At 43.6% G+C, this 20735-nt stretch overlaps 1 protein-coding gene and 1 non-coding gene across 2 annotated transcripts in view; both read right to left on the bottom strand.

Annotated features, from left to right (window-relative positions):
* mybbp1a (MYB binding protein (P160) 1a) overlaps positions 1 to 19662 on the bottom strand; it is a 30162-nt gene extending 10500 nt beyond the window's left edge. The window contains exons 1-20 of the mRNA XM_030791457.1: positions 19481 to 19662; positions 19009 to 19104; positions 18715 to 18798; positions 18474 to 18548; positions 18283 to 18390; positions 17931 to 18121; positions 16416 to 16583; positions 16037 to 16154; positions 15570 to 15859; positions 13479 to 13589; positions 13169 to 13294; positions 11924 to 12130; positions 9921 to 10029; positions 9696 to 9795; positions 9400 to 9566; positions 7223 to 7324; positions 6705 to 6848; positions 5210 to 5383; positions 3419 to 3576; positions 3023 to 3157 (exon numbers count right to left, since the gene is read on the bottom strand). Of these exons, the coding sequence (XP_030647317.1) occupies positions 3023 to 3157; positions 3419 to 3576; positions 5210 to 5383; positions 6705 to 6848; positions 7223 to 7324; positions 9400 to 9566; positions 9696 to 9795; positions 9921 to 10029; positions 11924 to 12130; positions 13169 to 13294; positions 13479 to 13589; positions 15570 to 15859; positions 16037 to 16154; positions 16416 to 16583; positions 17931 to 18121; positions 18283 to 18390; positions 18474 to 18548; positions 18715 to 18798; positions 19009 to 19104; positions 19481 to 19651 (2834 nt within the window). The 5' untranslated portion in view covers positions 19652 to 19662. The remainder of the gene's footprint in view (positions 1 to 3022; positions 3158 to 3418; positions 3577 to 5209; positions 5384 to 6704; positions 6849 to 7222; positions 7325 to 9399; positions 9567 to 9695; positions 9796 to 9920; positions 10030 to 11923; positions 12131 to 13168; positions 13295 to 13478; positions 13590 to 15569; positions 15860 to 16036; positions 16155 to 16415; positions 16584 to 17930; positions 18122 to 18282; positions 18391 to 18473; positions 18549 to 18714; positions 18799 to 19008; positions 19105 to 19480) is intronic.
* Positions 12646 to 12841, bottom strand: LOC115828135 (U2 spliceosomal RNA). The gene has a single exon (XR_004025941.1). It is a non-coding gene; the product is annotated as a U2 spliceosomal RNA (small nuclear RNA).
* Positions 19663 to 20735: the final 1073 nt, after the last annotated feature.

Genomic DNA, 20735 nt, shown 5'->3' with positions numbered 1-20735 from the left:
CAGTGATCAATAAGCCTCCTTCATTCTTCTCACAGTGATCAATAAGCCTAATTCATTCTTCTCACAGTGATCAATAAGCCTCCTTCATTCTTCTCACAGTGATCAATAAGCCTAATTCATTCTTCTCACAGTGATCAATAAGCCTCCTTCATTCTTCTCACAGTGATCAATAAGCCTCCTTCATTCTTCTCACAGTGATCAATAGGCCTCCTTCATTCTTCTCACAGTGATCAATAAGCCTCATTCATTCTTCTCAGTGATCAATAGGCCTCCTTCATTCTTCTCACAGTGATCAATAAGCCTCCTTCATTCTTCTCACAGTGATCAATAGGCCTCCTTCATTCTTCTCACAGTGATCAATAAGCCTCATTCATTCTTCTCAGTGATCAATAGGCCTCCTTCATTCTTCTCACAGTGATCAATAGGCCTCCTTCATTCTTCTCACAGTGATCAATAGGCCTCCTTCATTCTTCTCACAGTGATCAATAAGCCTCCTTCATTCTTCTCACAGTGATCAATAAGCCTCCTTCATTCTTCTCACAGTGATCAATAGGCCTCCTTCATTCTTCTCACAGTGATCAATAAGCCTAATTCATTCTTCTCACAGTGATCAATAGGCTTCATTCATTCTTCTCACAGTGATCAATAAGCCTCCTTCATTCTTCTCACAGTGATCAATAAGCCTAATTCATTCTTCTCACAGTGATCAATAAGCCTCCTTCATTCTTCTCACAGTGATCAATAAGCCTAATTCATTCTTCTCACAGTGATCAATAAGCCTCCTTCATTCTTCTCACAGTGATCAATAGGCCTCCTTCATTCTTCTCACAGTGATCAATAAGCCTCATTCATTCTTCTCAGTGATCAATAGGCCTCCTTCATTCTTCTCACAGTGATCAATAAGCCTCCTTCATTCTTCTCACAGTGATCAATAGGCCTCCTTCATTCTTCTCACAGTGATCAATAAGCCTCATTCATTCTTCTCAGTGATCAATAGGCCTCCTTCATTCTTCTCACAGTGATCAATAGGCCTCCTTCATTCTTCTCACAGTGATCAATAGGCCTCCTTCATTCTTCTCACAGTGATCAATAGGCCTCCTTCATTCTTCTCACAGTGATCAATAAGCCTCCTTCATTCTTCTCACAGTGATCAATAAGCCTCATTCATTCTTCTCACAGTGATCAATAGGCCTCCTTCATTCTTCTCACAGTGATCAATAAGCCTAATTCATTCTTCTCACAGTGATCAATAAGCCTCATTCATTCTTCTCACAGTGATCAATAGGCCTCCTTCATTCTTCTCACAGTGATCAATAGGCCTCCTTCATTCTTCTCACAGTGATCAATAAGCCTCCTTCATTCTTCTCACAGTGATCAATAGGCCTCCTTCATTCTTCTCACAGTGATCAATAAGCCTAATTCATTCTTCTCACAGTGATCAATAAGCCTAATTCATTCTTCTCACAGTGATCAATAAGCCTAATTCATTCTTCTCACAGTGATCAATAAGCCTCCTTCATTCTTCTCACAGTGATCAATAAGCCTAATTCATTCTTCTCACAGTGATCAATAAGCCTCCTTCATTCTTCTCACAGTGATCAATAAGCCTCCTTCATTCTTCTCACAGTGATCAATAAGCCTCATTCATTCTTCTCAGTGATCAATAGGCCTCCTTCATTCTTCTCACAGTGATCAATAGGCCTCCTTCATTCTTCTCACAGTGATCAATAGGCCTCCTTCATTCTTCTCACAGTGATCAATAAGCCTCCTTCATTCTTCTCACAGTGATCAATAAGCCTCCTTCATTCTTCTCACAGTGATCAATAGGCCTCCTTCATTCTTCTCACAGTGATCAATAAGCCTAATTCATTCTTCTCACAGTGATCAATAGGCTTCATTCATTCTTCTCACAGTGATCAATAAGCCTCCTTCATTCTTCTCACAGTGATCAATAAGCCTAATTCATTCTTCTCACAGTGATCAATAAGCCTCCTTCATTCTTCTCACAGTGATCAATAGGCCTAATTCATTCTTCTCACAGTGATCAATAAGCCTCCTTCATTCTTCTCACAGTGATCAATAGGCCTCCTTCATTCTTCTCACAGTGATCAATAAGCCTCATTCATTCTTCTCAGTGATCAATAAGCCTCCTTCATTCTTCTCACAGTGATCAATAAGCCTCCTTCATTCTTCTCACAGTGATCAATAGGCCTCCTTCATTCTTCTCACAGTGATCAATAAGCCTCATTCATTCTTCTCAGTGATCAATAGGCCTCCTTCATTCTTCTCACAGTGATCAATAGGCCTCCTTCATTCTTCTCACAGTGATCAATAGGCCTCCTTCATTCTTCTCACAGTGATCAATAGGCCTCCTTCATTCTTCTCACAGTGATCAATAAGCCTCCTTCATTCTTCTCACAGTGATCAATAAGCCTCCTTCATTCTTCTCACAGTGATCAATAGGCCTCCTTCATTCTTCTCACAGTGATCAATAAGCCTAATTCATTCTTCTCACAGTGATCAATAAGCCTCATTCATTCTTCTCACAGTGATCAATAGGCCTCCTTCATTCTTCTCACAGTGATCAATAGGCCTCCTTCATTCTTCTCACAGTGATCAATAAGCCTCCTTCATTCTTCTCACAGTGATCAATAGGCCTCCTTCATTCTTCTCACAGTGATCAATAAGCCTAATTCATTCTTCTCACAGTGATCAATAAGCCTAATTCATTCTTCTCACAGTGATCAATAAGCCTAATTCATTCTTCTCACAGTGATCAATAAGCCTCCTTCATTCTTCTCACAGTGATCAATAAGCCTAATTCATTCTTCTCACAGTGATCAATAAGCCTCCTTCATTCTTCTCACAGTGATCAATAAGCCTCCTTCATTCTTCTCACAGTGATCAATAAGCCTAATTCATTCTTCTCACGGTGATCAATAAGCCTAATTCATTCTTCTCACAGTGATCAATAAGCAGACTGATTCGGACAGACTTGGTTGATTTGCTACCTCTGACTCACCTGAAGTAGTACAGTGAGACTGAGGAGTCTGCCAGCGTCTGTGCGCGGTTTATCAGTCGCTCCATCAGATCATGCAGCTCTGCCTCCCTGCCCTCCACATTCCTACAGTACATCTTCCCACGGCACAGCTGGTTTCTGCCACGCACACACACATGCACACGCACACACACATGCACACACACGCACAAAAAAAAAAAAAAGAGACATTTACAGAGAGAAACACTGGGATGGGCCATGTGTTTATGCCAAGAGCAGATGACAAAAACAATTAGCAGAAACTGTCTCACTAAACAAGGAAAGGGTTGAGTCTCAGGCAAAATCTGTCATTATCGCAGTGATAAGAGAAAGCCAGGGGTCACTACAAGGTCATTTAGAGGTCATGAGATAGGATCAGACCTGAAGATATCAGCAGCCTTGGCAAGGAAGTTCTGCTCCTGCTGGTCAGCCTCAGCTTTCATCCCGTTCTCTATGACACTCAGGAGCGGTTCCAGCATGTTCAGCACCAGGGGATTGTTCCCCTGCTTACTCAAAAACACTTCTACAAGATCCAGAACCTGAAGAACCACATGACAAAGACAGAAGAGAGGGAGAACAAAGAGAACTAAATAAACAGGATCAAAAGTCCATCTGCCACACAGATCAGCTCTCTCTCTCTCTCTCTCTCTCTCTCTCTCACACACACACACACCCAGGGCTGGGTATCATTCAAACATTTATGATACCGGTACCGGTACCAGTACCTTGACTTCAATACCAGTTCCTGGATGATAATTTTTTTGATACCAATTTTATAAAATTCAATTGAACAAAAAGAAAATCTCATTACCCTTTACAGTACAAATCTTTAGTTTTATTTTTCAGCTCCTTGGCATTTTTATACACTAAAAGCAGTTTCATAACGTAAAAAATATAAACCTATTTACAACAATGTGGTTTAACTGAAGTTGTCTGTTTCAACTGCTGTGCCTCCTGAACCACTGCCGCCCACCCAAAAATACTAGAGTACAAAGGAACGAAATTTACAAGATACATTGAATCAGTGCAAATAGTTTTCAGTGCAAAACGGACAGTTGTGAGTCAGTGTCTAAGCGGTGTTGACCCGCAACCTCTTTTTTTCTTTTTTTAAATGGTCTGTGTCTGAAACTGAAAGTGTCTGTTTTCCATAGTAATCCTATGGAGTACACGTGTTTGCAAAAACGTCCTGGGCGGGTTTTTTATTTGTTTTTTTTTTTAACAATGTCGCCAACATTTTTTTCTGCAGCTCAGGGCTTTTTTTCAGTTGAAAAAAGATCAACTTCTCAGAAGAAAACGCCCTACTTCAAGCGCTTTTTTGACAGCTGACCAATCACAAGCGGGTTAGTGAGACCTGTCGTTTCCCATAACAACCACCAAAAATAGAGAAGGTGGCGGTGGAGAAGTTAATTGTGCTAGTTTCTGAGCACCGTGAACTGTACGACATGACAGTCAAACTGTATCATAACATTCATCACAAAGAGGCCATTTGGAGTCAAATTGGATGGATCCTGGGAGTTTCTGGTAAGTGTTTGTGTTTACAGCTTTCCATTAGCAAAACCAGCCTGTTGCAGTAGCTGTCATGGCAACAAAAGACACTTAAGTGCTTTTTGGCATAAACGCTGCTCTGGCCAGCGTTTTTCACCAGAAAAAGACACTTCAGTGCTTTTTGGCATAAACGCTGCTCTGGCCAGCGTTTTTCACCAGAAAAAGATGCAACGTGTGAACACAGCCTTAGACATTTTTACACCTACTGTGCGACGTACACTGTAGTCAAGCCTCTCAAAACACAACACCACACACACGCGAGCCCCGTCTCTGGGTGTAACGCAGTGTTTTTCCTGCATGCCTCTACGACGTGTTTGTGTAACGTTACTTTATACAGACAGCCAATCACTAGCATTACTAGATCTTGGTACGAGCATGCTGCATGCTTATTGGCTCACTAATGCTGGTGAGATTTACGCCTTAGGTAGTGAAATTTGGTACCGAATGGCGAGGAATTTTTCGATACTTGATAGTATCTAAGCAATTCGGTTGGTGCCATAAAAGTATTGAAGTTACCCAGTCCCCCACACACACACACACACGTAGCTAAGTTAGCAGAAAGCTAAAAAATCTGACAGCTAGTGTTCTGTTGTTAACCAATAGCTGAAATTCCTGAGTCAAACCTACTTTGATTTTGAAGTCTCTGACGAGGACTTTTTCCCTCCGCAGTCTGTCTTTCTCGTCTTTCTTAGCCTGGATCTTTTTCTTCTGCTCAGCAAAGAGAGCGGCGATGCTCCCGTCTAACTTCATCATGGCTTCATCATCCAGCTCCTCTTCATCACTGCCGTCTTCCTCAGTGGCCTGGGTCAAAATCCATCAGTGTTATTCCAGCGGTCACTCATGTACAGGCAGAAAGTTTACAGCAGCACAGGAAAGCTGATGGTTCAGAAAACCTAAATTTGAACCATCTCAGTCTCAAACTGCTCTGAGATCAGTAATGATCTCTCGCTTCTTAACAGTGGGATTAGAGAGAATCAAAGCTCCACCATGATTTTCTTACCATAAAACTTTACTACTGTGACCTTACGGAGGGGACTTACGGTGTTTTCACATATAGTCCTTTTCAAACAAACCAAACTCAGTCCTCCTAAAGTGGACCAACAGAAAAGGGACTCAGTTCTTTTTGCGTTCACACTGTGAGTTCATTTGAAAGAGGACTCAGTTCTCTTTGCGTTCACACTGTGAGTTCATTTGAAAGAGGACTCAGTTCTCTTTGCGTTCACACTGTAAGTTCATATGAAAGAGGACTCAGTTCTCTTTGCATTCACACTGTGAGTTCATTTGAAAGAGGACTCAGTTCTCTTTGCGTTCACACTGTAAGTTCATATGAAAGAGGACTCAGTTCTCTTTCTGGTCCACTTCAGCTCTGATGGGGCCTCAGTCCTCTTTCTGTTCTCACTATGGTTCTTGCTGTTGTTACCTATGGAAGCCCTAAGATGCCATGAATTTACATTTAATTTATATTCCGTTTTCTCCTGATAACATGTTATTTTTCTTTGCTTTTTTTAGATGTAGACTTATTTATGTCATTATCACGAAATAACAAAACTTTGTTTTCCTATGATAATGACATAATTAATTCTTTATCACTTGAGATCTCAAATTAATTGTCGTTATCTCGAGAAAACAAAGTTTTGCTTTTTTCGAGTGTCTCAGTGCAATAGCATGTGATCTGTCTGCAGCAAGCCTAGAAGGCTAAAATACAATGGCAAAAGGCAAAGAGAAGCTGGAGTGCTTTGTGTTCACAATGCCAAGGTTACACGCACTGCAACGTGGGCTCGGAGAACCACGCTGAGATCAACTCCTGAGGTGGTCTCAGTTCGGGTCATTTCAGAGGGGTCCGAGTTTGTTTGGACTGTTCACATATGTGCAAACAATGCTGACTAATTGCTCCGAGCTCATTCTGAAGGTTGAAAGGGACCAAGTGTGAAAACTTCCTTAGATTCATTCCTGATGGCCGAGGCAGCTGAGGAATCGGTCCTCTCTTTTCCCTCTGACAGCTGAGGAAATATATGAAGCTTTAGGGAGACAGGAGCTAACAGGAGCAGCCTAGTCAGAGCTAGGAGCTCAGGCTCCTTGTTATAATCCCTCAGTCTCTCTGCACCTCCTGGGGAGAACCTACCAGAGCATTCTGACCCTGAAGGACCTTCATCAGCTCCAGGCGAAAGTTTTGATCCACCTCCTCAGCCTTCTCCATGGCTTCATCTTTGTCATCTTCCTCTTCCTCTTCCTCTGAGGATTCAGAGTCATCAGAGTCTTTGTCACTCTGGAGAAACACAAGCACACAGAGCAGTCGGATAATGATTATTATATTACAGTTGTTACGGTACAGTACTAATCATATGACGACGGTACAGTAACAATTACATTACAATTATTACGGTACAGTAACAATTACATTAATTATTACGGCGAAGTAACAATTACATTACAATTATTACTGTACAGTAATAATGATATTGCAATTACTATAGTACAGTAATTATTATATTACAGTTATTTACAGTATAGTAATTATTTTATTCTAATGATTTAGAGTATAGTAATTATTATAATGGCTATAGTATAATAATTCGATGGTGTAATTATTCTGATATGGTTTCTCTCTCTCTCTCTCTCACACACAAACGTAAAACACACCTCATCTTGCTCCTTCACTTCGTCCTTTTTCGTTTTGTCTCCTTCCTTCTCATCAGTCACCACCACACCGCTCTCGTCCTCATCTTTATTCGGATCCAGAACCTAAACAACAAACAAACCCACATTCCCGCCCTGTCAGTCTACCCACTGCGTCACATTCCCGCCCTGTCAGTCTACCCACTGCATCACATTCCCACCCTGTCAGTCTACCCACTGCATCACATTCCCACCCTGTCAGTCTACCCACTGCATCACATTCCCACCCTGTCAGTCTACCCACTGCATTACAAATACGACTACAAACAGGGTTCGTACAGCTTAAGGCAAGTTAGATTTAAGGCTTTTTTAATGCCACTCAGAATGAAATTGAAGACCAACTTTGCAATTAAATATAAATAAAGTGTATTCTTCATGTATAAGCTTAAAACATTAGTGTATTTTGTGTGACGTAACTAATTTGCATAGGCACTTAACAGGTCTGACAAAAACTTGTACAACAAAAACTGTTTTTTTTCCATGTGTGGTTGGATTCTCATTCCCATCTTAATGGCTTGATGCCATCCAGTAAAGATGACCTCCCTCTCATTGATAAAAGCAGCGGAAAATGGACCAATTTATGACCGTCCCTCTGGGGAAAACCATAAGCCTGCGAAGATGAGTTGTCGTCCATTTGTCAATCTTTTATACGACTTTATCAGTTGGAGAAATATCGCGACGCTGTTGAAATGTTATGGTGGCTATTCAAAATCCACAACATTGACCTGTATTATTCAGGGTTTGGACACATCACTGAGCAGCAAACAGGCACTCTGTGCATTCATGCACCTCTGTACATACACAGTAAGCCTGCTAGGTTACCACAGAGCACATTAGAGATCAGTACAATATCATCAGCTCATACAGGCCATATAGTTAATCTTCCAAAAACACTTAAAACACAAATCATGAATTTGACTTCTCGTGTTATGCAAATAACAATGATTTGATCATATTGATAACAACTGAATAATTTAAAACGTGATGAGTATCTTATCCTAATTAGGCTCCAGCACTCCCCGTGACACTATCCCAGCGCTCATAGGGCGAAAGGCAGGAAAACACCCTGCACAGGTCGCCAGTCCATCACAGGGCAGACACACAAACAAACACATTCATACCTAGAGGCAATTTAGTGTCTCCAATTCGCATGAACTGCATGTCTTTGGACTGTAGGAGGAAACCGGAGCTCCCAGAGGAAACCCACACAGAGACGGGGAGAACATGCAAACTCCACACAGAAAGGACCCTGGCCCGCCCAACCGGGAATCAAATCCGAGACCTTCTTGCTGTGAGGCAACAGGGCTACTCACTGCGCCACCATGCCACCCCAACTGGTACCGGTTTCAGCCACGCTGTGAAATCTTGGTTGAATAGCCAATTTTCACTCAATTTGCACGTCCCCACGTGATGTCATCACTAGCTAGCGGACAGTGCATCTGCTCTGAGCATGCCGGCCACAAACAAAATATGGGCGTTGTTCGTTCTGCTATCCTGATCTGCATGCCGTTAATGCGAGAGGCATTCAGTGACTGATTTAAAATAGAGATGTTACCAATTATTTTGAGATTTTAAATTGCAATGTCAAAAAAAAACCAAAACAAAAAAAAACAATCATAAAATCCTACTTCCCATGTCTTAGCATTTTTAAGACTTTTGAAAGATTGATTCAAGACATTTTAATACCAATTAAGGCCTTATTTTTAGATTAATGAATTCAATGCCTTTTAAGACTTTAAGGATCCACGGGAACCACACGTCTGTGGCCTCAGCTCTGACCAGCCAATCAGAGGGCCTGACCAGCCAATCAGAGGGCGGTATTTCTCAGGAACGACAGTGCATCCAAAACACTTAAATTTGTCACAGATTCCAAACATCTTTCCAACAGAGAGTCGCTCTCTGTCCGAGAACACATGTCTCAGGCGAGACACAGACACACTCTGCATCTCACCGGTTCCTGTGTGTGTGTGTGTGTGTGTGTGTGTGGTTGGTTGGGAATCTTACACAAGCCTCATATGAAGACAGACATGTAAATGGGGACATCTGGCAGTGGATGCAGTAGAGGTCATATATGAGCGTGTCTCTGTGTGTGTGGATAAATGTGAGTATACACAGGATGTCGTGTTTGCGGAGACACTTACGTCCAGTATAGCAGTGAGGGCTCTGTGTGTGAGATGAGGACACACACGACTGAACACGGTTTTGCAGACCCGTCTGACCAAGCGGCTGGGCTGAGAGAGCAAAGACAACAAGATCTCCACCACCACCTCCACCCAGTGGGGCTCTTCACTTTCATCCTCTGCTCCACCTATAACACCAACCAACACCAGACACTTCAACATCTCTCTCACATGCACAGTGAGACATTCTGATTGGGTGGTCAGTGATCACATGCACACAGTGAGACATCCTGATTGGGTGATCACTGATCACTCACTCGCAGACTTGACTTTCTTCTTTCTTTTGGATTTCTTCTCTTGGGCTTTCTGCACGCAGCTCTGGAGATCCTTCAGCAACTCAACACTCTCATCTGCAGCCTGAGAATGATGAATTACACAGCGAGGCATCACACACAAGTCCAAACATCACACACCCCACACGCACCTTTATCAATTTGGACAAACAATGTTTTTAAACAGACGGAAGCAGATCAGGACAATACCTTAAACATCTGGATCCCAACCAGGAGGAACAGCTGCTCAAAAGCAGAAACTTCTGGAGAGGGAGATTTCTTGGCTTTTTTTTGGAGGTTCTCCACGGACTGCAGCATACTGCAACAAACAAGCACAATTCACCATTTTCCTAAACATCATCATCATCCTCACCGTTCTCCCCTTCATCCTCAGTAACTTAAAAACGTTCATTCATTGAACCAATCTAAATATGTGTGCACTGATTAAACAAGATCAAAATTCAGTCACTACTGCAACAGTACAAATGATCACTGTGGAAATGACTTCACACATGTAAACGACGGCAAGGTGGTTAATGACAAACCCACAGCGAACGCAGGTGGGAGATTATGCATAGAGAAGTAAGCTACTGGTCGCTGACCAGTTCCCAGTGATGGTTGATTTGGTGACTGGGGAATGAGACTGGTGTGTCTCAGTAACATGGTTATTAGGGTTAGGGTTCTGTGTCATGTGACATGAATAACAGACATTAATAAGGTCGTGGGGGTGGAACAGTTCTGCTGTCCTTGGTTTTGATGCTCAGTACATATGTTGCAAACCACAGATTCTCTTATTCACTTCAGCTTTTGTGTTAAGTTTTTGTTTGTTTATTTTTTTCAAATGTGATGCCAGTTGACAGAAAGCGACAGGGGATCAGTCCACACATCCACACTGTCCGTGCTTTTGATCATTAGGAACAATGAGACTGGTCAACCTTTTATTCTTCATTTCTCATTGTGAGAACATATGAACTGTGATACAATGGTGTCATTACTCAGATTATTAATCATTTAACTGATATTGGAATATATGAATTCACATAAATTAATTACGTAGATCTAATCGCTCAGCTTCTCCAGGTGGGAACTTGTTTTACTTTTCAGAAGTTGCTGTGCATTGATCTGAAAAAGGTCAGTCATGATTTTGCAGACGGAGGGAAGGGTTTTTTATGTTTTACTGAGGACCCTGCTGCCTCACCCACATCACTGACCTGATGATGACATTTCCACTTTGACCTTACATACTTCACGAAGAAACATACGGATGTTTAGATTTCCTGCACCTGGAGACGTGGCTTAAAATGACTTGTTCAAGTTCATTTTCTTAAATTCATTTTATTAAAGAAGATTCTAAAAATAAAAGGTACTGAAGATGTTCTGTTTCATTCTCATTTTTGAAGAGATTCTCTGATACATGGGAAATGAGCTTTCCCTTTGCCCGCCGGTCACTGGGCGCCATGAACCTGACTAATGCGCAATCTGAAACTGTAATGGAGTCACGGAAACACCTGAACTTACAAAAAAACCTCTCATACATCGCTCAAACGTTTAGAACTTTGCATGAGGTGGTTTTTCAGACGATTCAACAAAGCTATATTTCGCAAATTTGAAATGGACGCACATTTTTGGCGTTGAAGTCACATGACATGACGAGCCATAATACAGTGCGTATGGTTCCGCTGCATTGCACAACTCATCAAATGAGTGAGTCATTCCGAACTTTTGGATCCAGAGGACAATGACCTCCCAGAAATCCATGATGTGTGGCTGCTGCCAGGCGCAAGGACCTTTCCGTTACTGCCTACACCACAGGCCCTCACTGCCGTCAGTCACACACTACCACGGCTACTGCGCTGGATGGTTTGTTGACTTTTTCAAAAAAATTGGTTCTATTTTGCGCAAAACCGTAATGGCAACCTGCCTAGTGTTCAGGCATCCCCATGCCAGCACAGCCTGACTGGGGGTCCTACTTCCCTGGACTCACCTGCACAGACACCCAACCAACACTAGGGGTCAGTATACTGAAGCACCTCATCTGGCTGGCACCTCCTGAACACAGCTAATGGTTCTCTTAGCGACTTCTGAGGCAGTCACAGGTAATACTTGAGCTGCAGTATTGCGATGTAAACCACCAAAACTTCCAGACTCCACACAACTAATGCAGGACAGAATGCGTACTGATAAAAGTGAGTGACATGTTTGTGTGAATGTACCTCTCCCAGGCGTGTCTGTGCTCTGGGCTGAAGGCCTGGCAGGGCCGTGCGTGTTTCGGGTGGTTCAGTAACAGGTCTGCATATTGAACTAAACTGTAAATCCATGTACTGCCATCGGAGGTCAGACCGAAAACTCGTCTCTTCCCCAGACTGGACGGGTCCGCAGAATCATCCACCACAGGCAGGTGGGTCAGATACTGGAGAAGGCTGGAGCATGGGGAGACAGAGGCAGAGAGGAAACACGGAAAGAGAGTTTTTCAGTGACATTTTACATTTACAATTATGCATTTAGAAGACACTTTTTTTCAGAAGTGAATTCCACATGAGGCAAAAATACAAACCAAGCATGTAGCCATGAAGGAGCTGACTGTGGTTTAAATGCCATAGCTTAGTTCAGCTTTAGACCAAACATGAAGAGCTGAAGACAGTTCAAAACCGAACAACAGGCAGATACAGGCAGACACCGTGCGAACAGGCAGATACAGTTAAAGTTAAGTTTAAGTTAAGTTTCAGTGATTGCACACACACACTGTGAAGTGAGCAGTGAATTTGTCCTCTGCATTTAACCCATCCAACACACCAGTAGTGAACACACACACACCAGACGCAGGAGCAGTGGGCAGCATTCCTCTGCGCCCGGGGAGCATTGGGGTTAAGTGCCTTGCTCAAGGAATCGAACCGGTAACCCTCCAGTCACAAGCCCAGTTCTCTACCCTTTAGACCACGGCTGCCCCAAAAATAGCTCTCGGAAGCACTGCAATACCGAGCCGATGCGTGGAGCGGCCGGAGCAAGCCCCTGTGCCGACTCCGTTCTAAAAATGCGCTTAATATGGCGTTCTCGGATAGAGAACGTATCAGATATTAAACTGATAAGAACAGATACTACACATGATCTTAGCCAAAAGGCCGAGAAGCGACAGGCAGACACCGTGCGAACAGAGAGGCAGATACAGGCAGACACCGTGCGAACAGAGAGGCAGATACAGGCAGACACCGTGCGAACAGAGAGGCAGATACAGGCAGACACCGTGCGAACAGAGAGGCAGATACAGGCAGACACCGTGCGAACAGGCAGATACAGGCAGACACCGTGCGAACAGGCAGATACAGGTAGACACCGTGCGAACAGAGAGGGACTCATTTTTAAGGGGAAGACATAAGAAACTCTTGTGACTGTTTGTAATTTAGATTATAACACACTAACAAGCATTTTACAACACAGGTCCCAGGGTTCTCAGCTCTGACCTGTAAAACGTTTCCGCGGTGGCGGCCCGTGTGGCCGCGTCCAGAGGAACGCTCAGGACACATTCTGTCTCTGGGATGTCGGGGCTGGATTTGTTAGCGTCGAAAAACGCATGGAAGAAAATGAAGCTTGTGGAGAAGAGGCAATGACATGTTAGTGTTTATTCTTCAGAAAAGAGCAGATTAATGTCTCTCTCACTGCTCTGTGTCAGTGAGTAAGCATCCTCTGGTCGGATAAAATTAACAGAGGATGTTTAATAAAAGCCTCTGTACTAAAGTTTATTTTTTTAAGTTTTAGTTTATTTTGGTTTACCTGGCAACATTTTTGACCAGTTCTTCCTCCTTCTGAACCTGTCGATTTTCTATGATGGACGCCAGGCGCGCAACCACCCACTTGCGGAAACGAAGGACGTGGTTTTCGCTCCTGAATTCAGAAAGAAAAGGTCACATCCAAACCAAACTGGACAGAAAACAAACAAAGAGGCCAGTAAACACTCCTAAACAGACAGCTGTTAACCACTGAATCACTGTGTCAGCTAAAGCCTAAGGCCTGCTCTACTGAATCACTGTCAGCTAAAGCCTAAGGCCTGCTCTACTGAATCACTGTGTCAGCTAAAGCCTAAGGCCCGTTCTACTGAATCACTGTCAGCTAAAGCCTAAGGCCTGCTCTACTGAATCACTGTCAGCTAAAGCCTAAGGCCCGTTCTACTGAATCACTGTCAGCTAAAGCCTCAGGCCTGCTCTACTGAATCACTGTGTCAGCTAAAGCCTAAGGCCCGTTCTACTGAATCACTGTCAGCTAAAGCCTAAGGCCCGTTCTACTGAATCACTGTCAGCTAAAGCCTCAGGCCTGCTCTACTGAATCACTGTGTCAGCTAAAGCCTAAGGCCCGCTCTACTGAATCACTGTCAGCTAAAGCCTAAGGCCTGCTCTACTGAATCACTGTGTCAGCTAAAGCCTCAGGCCTGCTCTACTGAATCACTGTCAGCTAAAGCCTAAGGCCCGCTCTACTGAATCACTGTGTCAGCTAAAGCCTAAGGCCCGCTCTACTGAATCACTGTGTCAGCTAAAGCCTAAGGCCCGCTCTACTGAATCACTGTGTCAGCTAAAGCCTAAGGCCTGCTCTACTGAATCACTGTCAGCTAAAGCCTAAGGCCTGCTCTACTGAATCACTGTCAGCTAAAGCCTAAGGCCTGCTCTACTGAATCACTGTCAGCTAAAGCCTAAGGCCTGCTCTACTGAATCACTGTCAGCTAAAGCCTAAGGCCTGCTCTACTGAATCACTGTCAGCTAAAGCCTAAGGCCTTCTCTACTGAATCACTGTCAGCTAAAGCCTCAGGCCTGCTCTCCTGAATCACTGTGTCAGCTAAAGCCTCAGGCCTGCTCTACTGAATCACTGTCAGCTAAAGCCTAAGGCCCGTTCTACTGAATCACTGTGTCAGCTAAAGCCTAAGGCCCGCTCTACTGAATCACTGTCAGCTAAAGCCTAAGGCCTTCTCTACTGAATCACTGTGTCAGCTAAAGCCTAAGGCCTTCTCTACTGAATCACTGTCAGCTAAAGCCTAAGGCCCGTTCTACTGAATCACTGTGTCAGCTAAAGCCTAAGGCCTGCTCTACTGAATCACTGTCAGCTAAAGCCTAAGGCCCGCTCTACTGAATCACTGTCAGCTAAAGCCTCAGGCCTGCTCTACTGACTCACTGTGTCAGCTAAAGCCTCAGGCCTGCTCTACTGAATCACTGTCAGCCAAAGCCTAAGGCCCGTTCTACTGAATCACTGTGTCAGCTAAAGCCTAAGGCCTGCTCTACTGAATCACTGTCAGCTAAAGCCTAAGGCCTGCTCTACTGAATCACTGTGTCAGCTAAAGCCTCAGGCCTGCTCTACTGAATCACTGTCAGCTAAAGCCTCAGGCCTGCTCTACTGAATCACTGTGTCAGCTAAAGCCTAAGGCCTGCTCTACTGAATCACTGTCAGCTAAAGCCTAAGGCCTGCTCTACTGAATCACTGTCAGCTAAAGCCTAAGGCCTGCTCTACTGAATCACTGTCAGCTAAAGCCTAAGGCCTTCTCTACTGAATCACTGTCAGCTAAAGCCTAAGGCCCGCTCTACTGAATCACTGTGTCAGCTAAAGCCTAAGGCCCGCTCTACTGAATCACTGTCAGCTAAAGCCTAAGGCCTGCTCTACTGAATCACTGTCAGCTAAAGCCTAAGGCCTGCTCTACTGAATCACTGTCAGCTAAAGCCTAAGGCCTGCTCTACTGAATCACTGTCAGCTAAAGCCTAAGGCCTGCTCTACTGAATCACTGTGTCAGCTAAAGCCTAAGGCCCGTTCTACTGAATCACTGTGTCATCTAAAGCCTAAGGCCTGTTCTACCCATCCAACATCACTACACAGAAAAGTACTGACTGAGGAATCGGGTCCTGCTGGCCCGCCTGGCGCCGGGTGCTGAAGTCCAAACAGCTCTCTAAGTGAGGTTGGCAGAAATGATCTTTGAGCCATTCGACGTAGCTTTGGACCGCCGTCGGAACCAGGTGTTCCACCACCTTCCAGTAAGACGGGACCACAGGGTAACCCTGATTGGTGAGCTGAGTGAAGGCCACCATAACGGTGAGTTGTTTCTCCGGGTCAGGGCAGCCCTGTAGAAAACTCCCCACATATCCCTCCATCTCCGGAGAGAACTTATACCGGTCAGGGAGCTGAGAGAGAGAGAAAGAAAAACCAAGAGGACAGAACTGCTATGATTAAATAAATTCAGTAAAACTCAATGTTATGGGCTTACATTTGATCAGGATTTAGAGTGAGACCAAGCAGTCTGACTGCACTCTGTGCGTGCGTGTGTGTCAGTGAATGTGTGTGAGTAAGTGTTTTTATACCTGAGCAGAGAGAGTGTGTTCTCCATAGCGTTTCATGACCTCTCCTGACAGAACCAAACTCAGCTGAGACTTAGACAGCAGTGGGAGTGCTGCCCCTAACATGCGGAAACTCAGGTAACTGGGGAGGACAGAGAAATCCATTTATTATTCTCACATTACTAGTCTGACCAATCACAACGCTCCACTTAGTCACGTCTCAGTCTGAACTCAGACATACATCTGTAACAAACTCAAATGCATCTGTACTCATGGACAGTACGTGACTCTGTCAGCCCTGCAGTGCAGGTTTTTCTCTCAGTCCTATTCAGGGGTCCGAGATAAGGTCTAGAAGAGAGGCCCGTGGAGGCTGTTATGAGAATCCGCTGTGCGTTGGACTCACTGCGTTGGCCCCGGTTGCTCGGACAACATGCCCTTGACGACGGCGCCGTTCCAGAAGAGCTCAAAGCTGCCCTCCCTCAGGGATGCCTGTAAGAGGTCAAATGCCACAGCGGGCAGGAAATGCTCCTTCTTCACAGACCGAGCAGCCATCTTCATCACCTGCACCAGCCTGAGATTATACAGCACAGATACAGACATAAATATAAGTACTGATAAATAAATATGGACCAATAGATAGCTGGATAAGTACGCACACAGTAGGGATGCAACGGTACACGGCATGTTATCGACCTCTTCGGCACGCCCCCTACGGTTCAATATGCACACGTGAACCACGGTATAACGACATGCCTGTCATTTTCTTATAATTTCCAAAACTTGCTTATTGTGCTGCAGACTATAAACACGTTGTTCATTCAGATCCACAGAACATCTCTGGAGCCTATCAGAACATCTCTGGAGCCTATCGGAACATCTCTGGAGCCTATCGGAACATCTCTGGAGCCTATCAGAACATCTCTGGAGCCTATCAGAACATCTCTGGAGCCTATCGGAATTTCCCTGCAGCCAATCAGCGCTCTGTATGCAAATATGAGCTGGAGAGGAGAGAGGAAACTAAAACCAAATATTCTCTCAGCTCCGACGTGACCATGGCGAGCGCTGGCGAGACAGAGAGAGGCACCACCGTCTTTTCAGATCTACAATAGAGTATTAGGGCCACGTTAAGGGAAACAAAATTCAGAGCTTTCCAGAAAAAGGTCGTAATATTACAAGAATAAAGTTGCAACTGAGAACAAAAAGTCACAATATTACGAGAATAAAGTCATAATTTAACGAGAATAAAGTATAAGATCTCAAGAAAAAAAGATGTAGTAGTAAGAGAATAAAATAGTAATATTAGGAGAAAAAAAATCATAATGAGAATAGAATCGTAAAATTTCAAGAAAACCATAATTTTTAGGAAAATATATTACCAGCAACCAACAAAACAGGTGAGAGGACAGTCAATGGCAAAAATAACACGTAGCCTAAAATTACGACTTTATTCTCATAATATTGTTACTTTTTTTCTTGTAAAATTACGCTTTTATTCTCGTAAAATTGTGACATTATTCTCGAGATCTCAGAATTTTTTTCCCTGACTGTGGCCCTAATACTCCGTTGTACAAATCCGCTGTGTGGGAACATTTTGGATTCAGCGTTCAACACAGTGACAGTAAACAAACACAGTCCAGTCTGCAGGCCTTGCTCTCCCACTGTCAGCCCAGTCAGTCATGCTGCCATTTTTCTGAATGGAAAGTTTTATTGGTCTATAGGCAAAATAAAGAGTTCATTGTCTAAAGGGTGATGTGTTTTTATTTTTTTTCTTAAATATAAAGATACTGAACCTGCACTGTTACCGTGGCCCAAAAACCGTGATACATACCGAACCGTGGGCCCACTGGACCGCTGCATCCCTAACACACAGACAGAGAAACTCACTTGGGGAGGAAAACAGACAGATAAAGAAACTCACTTGGGGAGGGTGTCTGCTGTGATAATTGTGGAGGTGCCCAGGAGCTTCTGTAGTTTTTGGGGTTTTAGAACAGAAGGAAATTTCTGCATTGCCACCAAGAGGAGCTCCAACTGCTCTGGAGTACTGAAGGCAGAGGTCAGCTCCGTCTGTAGGGCTCCCAGCAACACCTCCTCAAACACCTCCTCGGACGTCTGACACGGACACAAAAAAACCCAACCTCTTTACTCAAACACCTCATCTAACATCTGCACCACATACACTCATAGACACGTACACAAGCACATCCTCTGATAACCACAACACAGATGTCCTGCGATCACTATGTCAGAGAAAACAAAAACATGGAGTTCACCTCCGACAGGATGTCAACCATGGTTTTCCTCGGCAGATCTCTGAGATGGTCTCGGTACTGTGCCAGAGCCTGGAGGGTCTGAACACACTCCAGCAGGACCTGCGGCTCCTGACAGAGACACACAGAAAGGGCTGAGAGGGTTTTGGACATTAGGGTTAAGGGTCACAAAGGGTTGGCAGACAAATCCTTACCTTATGAAGGCGAGCGGACTGGGACAAGGCAAGAACACCAAAAAAGTTCCCAAACGCAACATTTCTGACCAATTTCTGTCAAAGATTTGGAAAAAGCACCAACATCAATGGTTGTAATATCATGACACACAAAAAAACAGTAAAAAGAAAAAAACTTTGATTTGTCTGTCAAGGTAACTCAAGTCAATCAAGCTAAACTGTCAACTGCAACAGCGTTTTCTCAGCTAATAGTTCGTCTCACCTTGGATGCTGTCTTCAGGTTGTGTTTCTCCTTAATCTGGTCGAGAGTATTCCTCAAAGAGATCTCCTCAAACGCACTCAAAACCTTTAACCACAACCAGCAAAGAAGCAGTTTAAAGGAACTGAGTATCATAACTTTAAACTGCTGTAGGGAACCGTGGCAAGGCCTGCCAACTGTAACGACTAAAGCCTCACTGAGCCAAGCTTTCGCTCTCTCCACACAGTGCGCTTTATAAGCATTTGAAAGGAACAAGAAATAGCCATATGCGCCTTGCGGTCTTTTTTTGGAACATACCTGCGCGAGCGCTACGCTGAATCCAGTCCGTGCCTCTTCTCTAGTGTGCGAGAGACCATCCACGAGCCTCTTCAAGGTGTATTTCAGTTCATCCGGCTGTCATTTGACCACCACATGCATGATAAATCAACACGACAATGAGGACTGACGACTTGTACGTGAACAGCCGTGAACACATCAAACACAAGACTGAAACCAAAGTGAATTGGCTGACACGTTAACAAAGAGTGGATTTCATGAAGACAAATACGATTTGATGGTGTCCAGGCAAACATTCAAGCATGTTCAACCCACGTGGGTGAAAAAACGTGTAGTGTGTTTGCCTTTGCGTGAAAAACACTGCCGCCAACAATGTAGCCATCTAAAACGGCACTTTTCATGCCAACTCTGCTGGCTATTAAATTCACGAGTGTGTGGCTTGTTAACACACACTGGTCGTGGGAAATTAAGAAAACAAGGGAAACCGTCTCACCTTCTCGCCGTGTTTCAGGTACGCAACGAGATTTTCGATGGCTCTAAGTCGGGTTTCTCTCTCGGGTTTGGCAATGTCCCAGAAGAAATCAAGGAATTCTCGGTTCTGTTTGAGAATGCCTTTGGCATCGATAAGTTTGGGTCGATCCGTATCTTTGCCCACTTCCCCCATGTTGTCTGGCATTTCCAATGCAGAAACTATGGGAGCACTGTAGACAACGTGACTGTCGCGAGGTTAACGTTTTCTACTTCCGGGAACATTTCTTCTCTTTCCTGCCAAGCTGAAAACCTCTAACCCTTAACCCTGTATCCAATAGCCTCTGACAGCTTTTCCATTCTGATACGGACTCCTTAAATACAACTACTTACGTAACTTTAATTAAAATAAAATGTGAATGTTGGGTAGAAAAACTTTAATTTGTAAAATTCTTGTTAAAACGACAAAAGAATACAAATACAAACGTACCTCCAGCACGCAACTCAGTGAACCATATGAATATACCAGCGAAATCTCCCTTGAGTAAATCATTGTTATTGTCATCTGTTTTACCGCACACGCTTGACCCTGTATAACCGACTGTGCCTGAATTCCCTGGGTGCTGTTAGCAGCGAAGGCTTGCAAGATATGTGTTAGCTGCGCCCCTCTAAAATAAACCCTCATTAATACTGTACCCTCCAGTCATTTTCCACTGCTTTCAAAACGCGTTGCATTACAGGAACGCGCTCTATCGGCAGAGACACGCTAGAGTCATTCTGATAGGAGATAGCTTCTGTTATTTTCCGTTATTTTGTGTTTCTCGTAACAGGAGTCTCGGAAAATATTCATGTGTTGTGTAAGCAGTGCAAAAGGTGAGTCAACAAAAGCAACTTTGTTAAAAGAAAAAAAACAAAACAAAAACTGATAGACAAATGACACTTTATTTAAATAATTTCAAGACGACGAAGGATTTTTTTGTGACATCTCAAGGTTTTCATTCTAAATTAAAGGAAAAAGGGAAGGAAGAAATTTAAAAAAAAAAATCACAGTAGTAAAGACAAGTTGTTCAGTTTATATGTTTTTTTTTAAATCTCCATTTAAATATTATGGAAATAAATAATTCATTTCAAAGCATTCAGAAGCAATGATACTCATTAAAGGTGATCCCAACTCCCTCTTTGCTGTAGTCAGAGTCTGATAAAGCCATAAAGTCATATTATACTCTGCGTTTGTCCGTTATGAAGCCTTTTGTGATGAGACTGAAATATATTAATACCAT

Source organism: Chanos chanos, chromosome 14 (genome assembly GCF_902362185.1).
Source record: "Chanos chanos chromosome 14, fChaCha1.1, whole genome shotgun sequence".
In the NCBI taxonomy this organism is placed as follows: Eukaryota; Metazoa; Chordata; class Actinopteri; order Gonorynchiformes; family Chanidae; genus Chanos; species Chanos chanos.
This window is presented reverse-complemented; position numbering and strand designations above follow the sequence as displayed.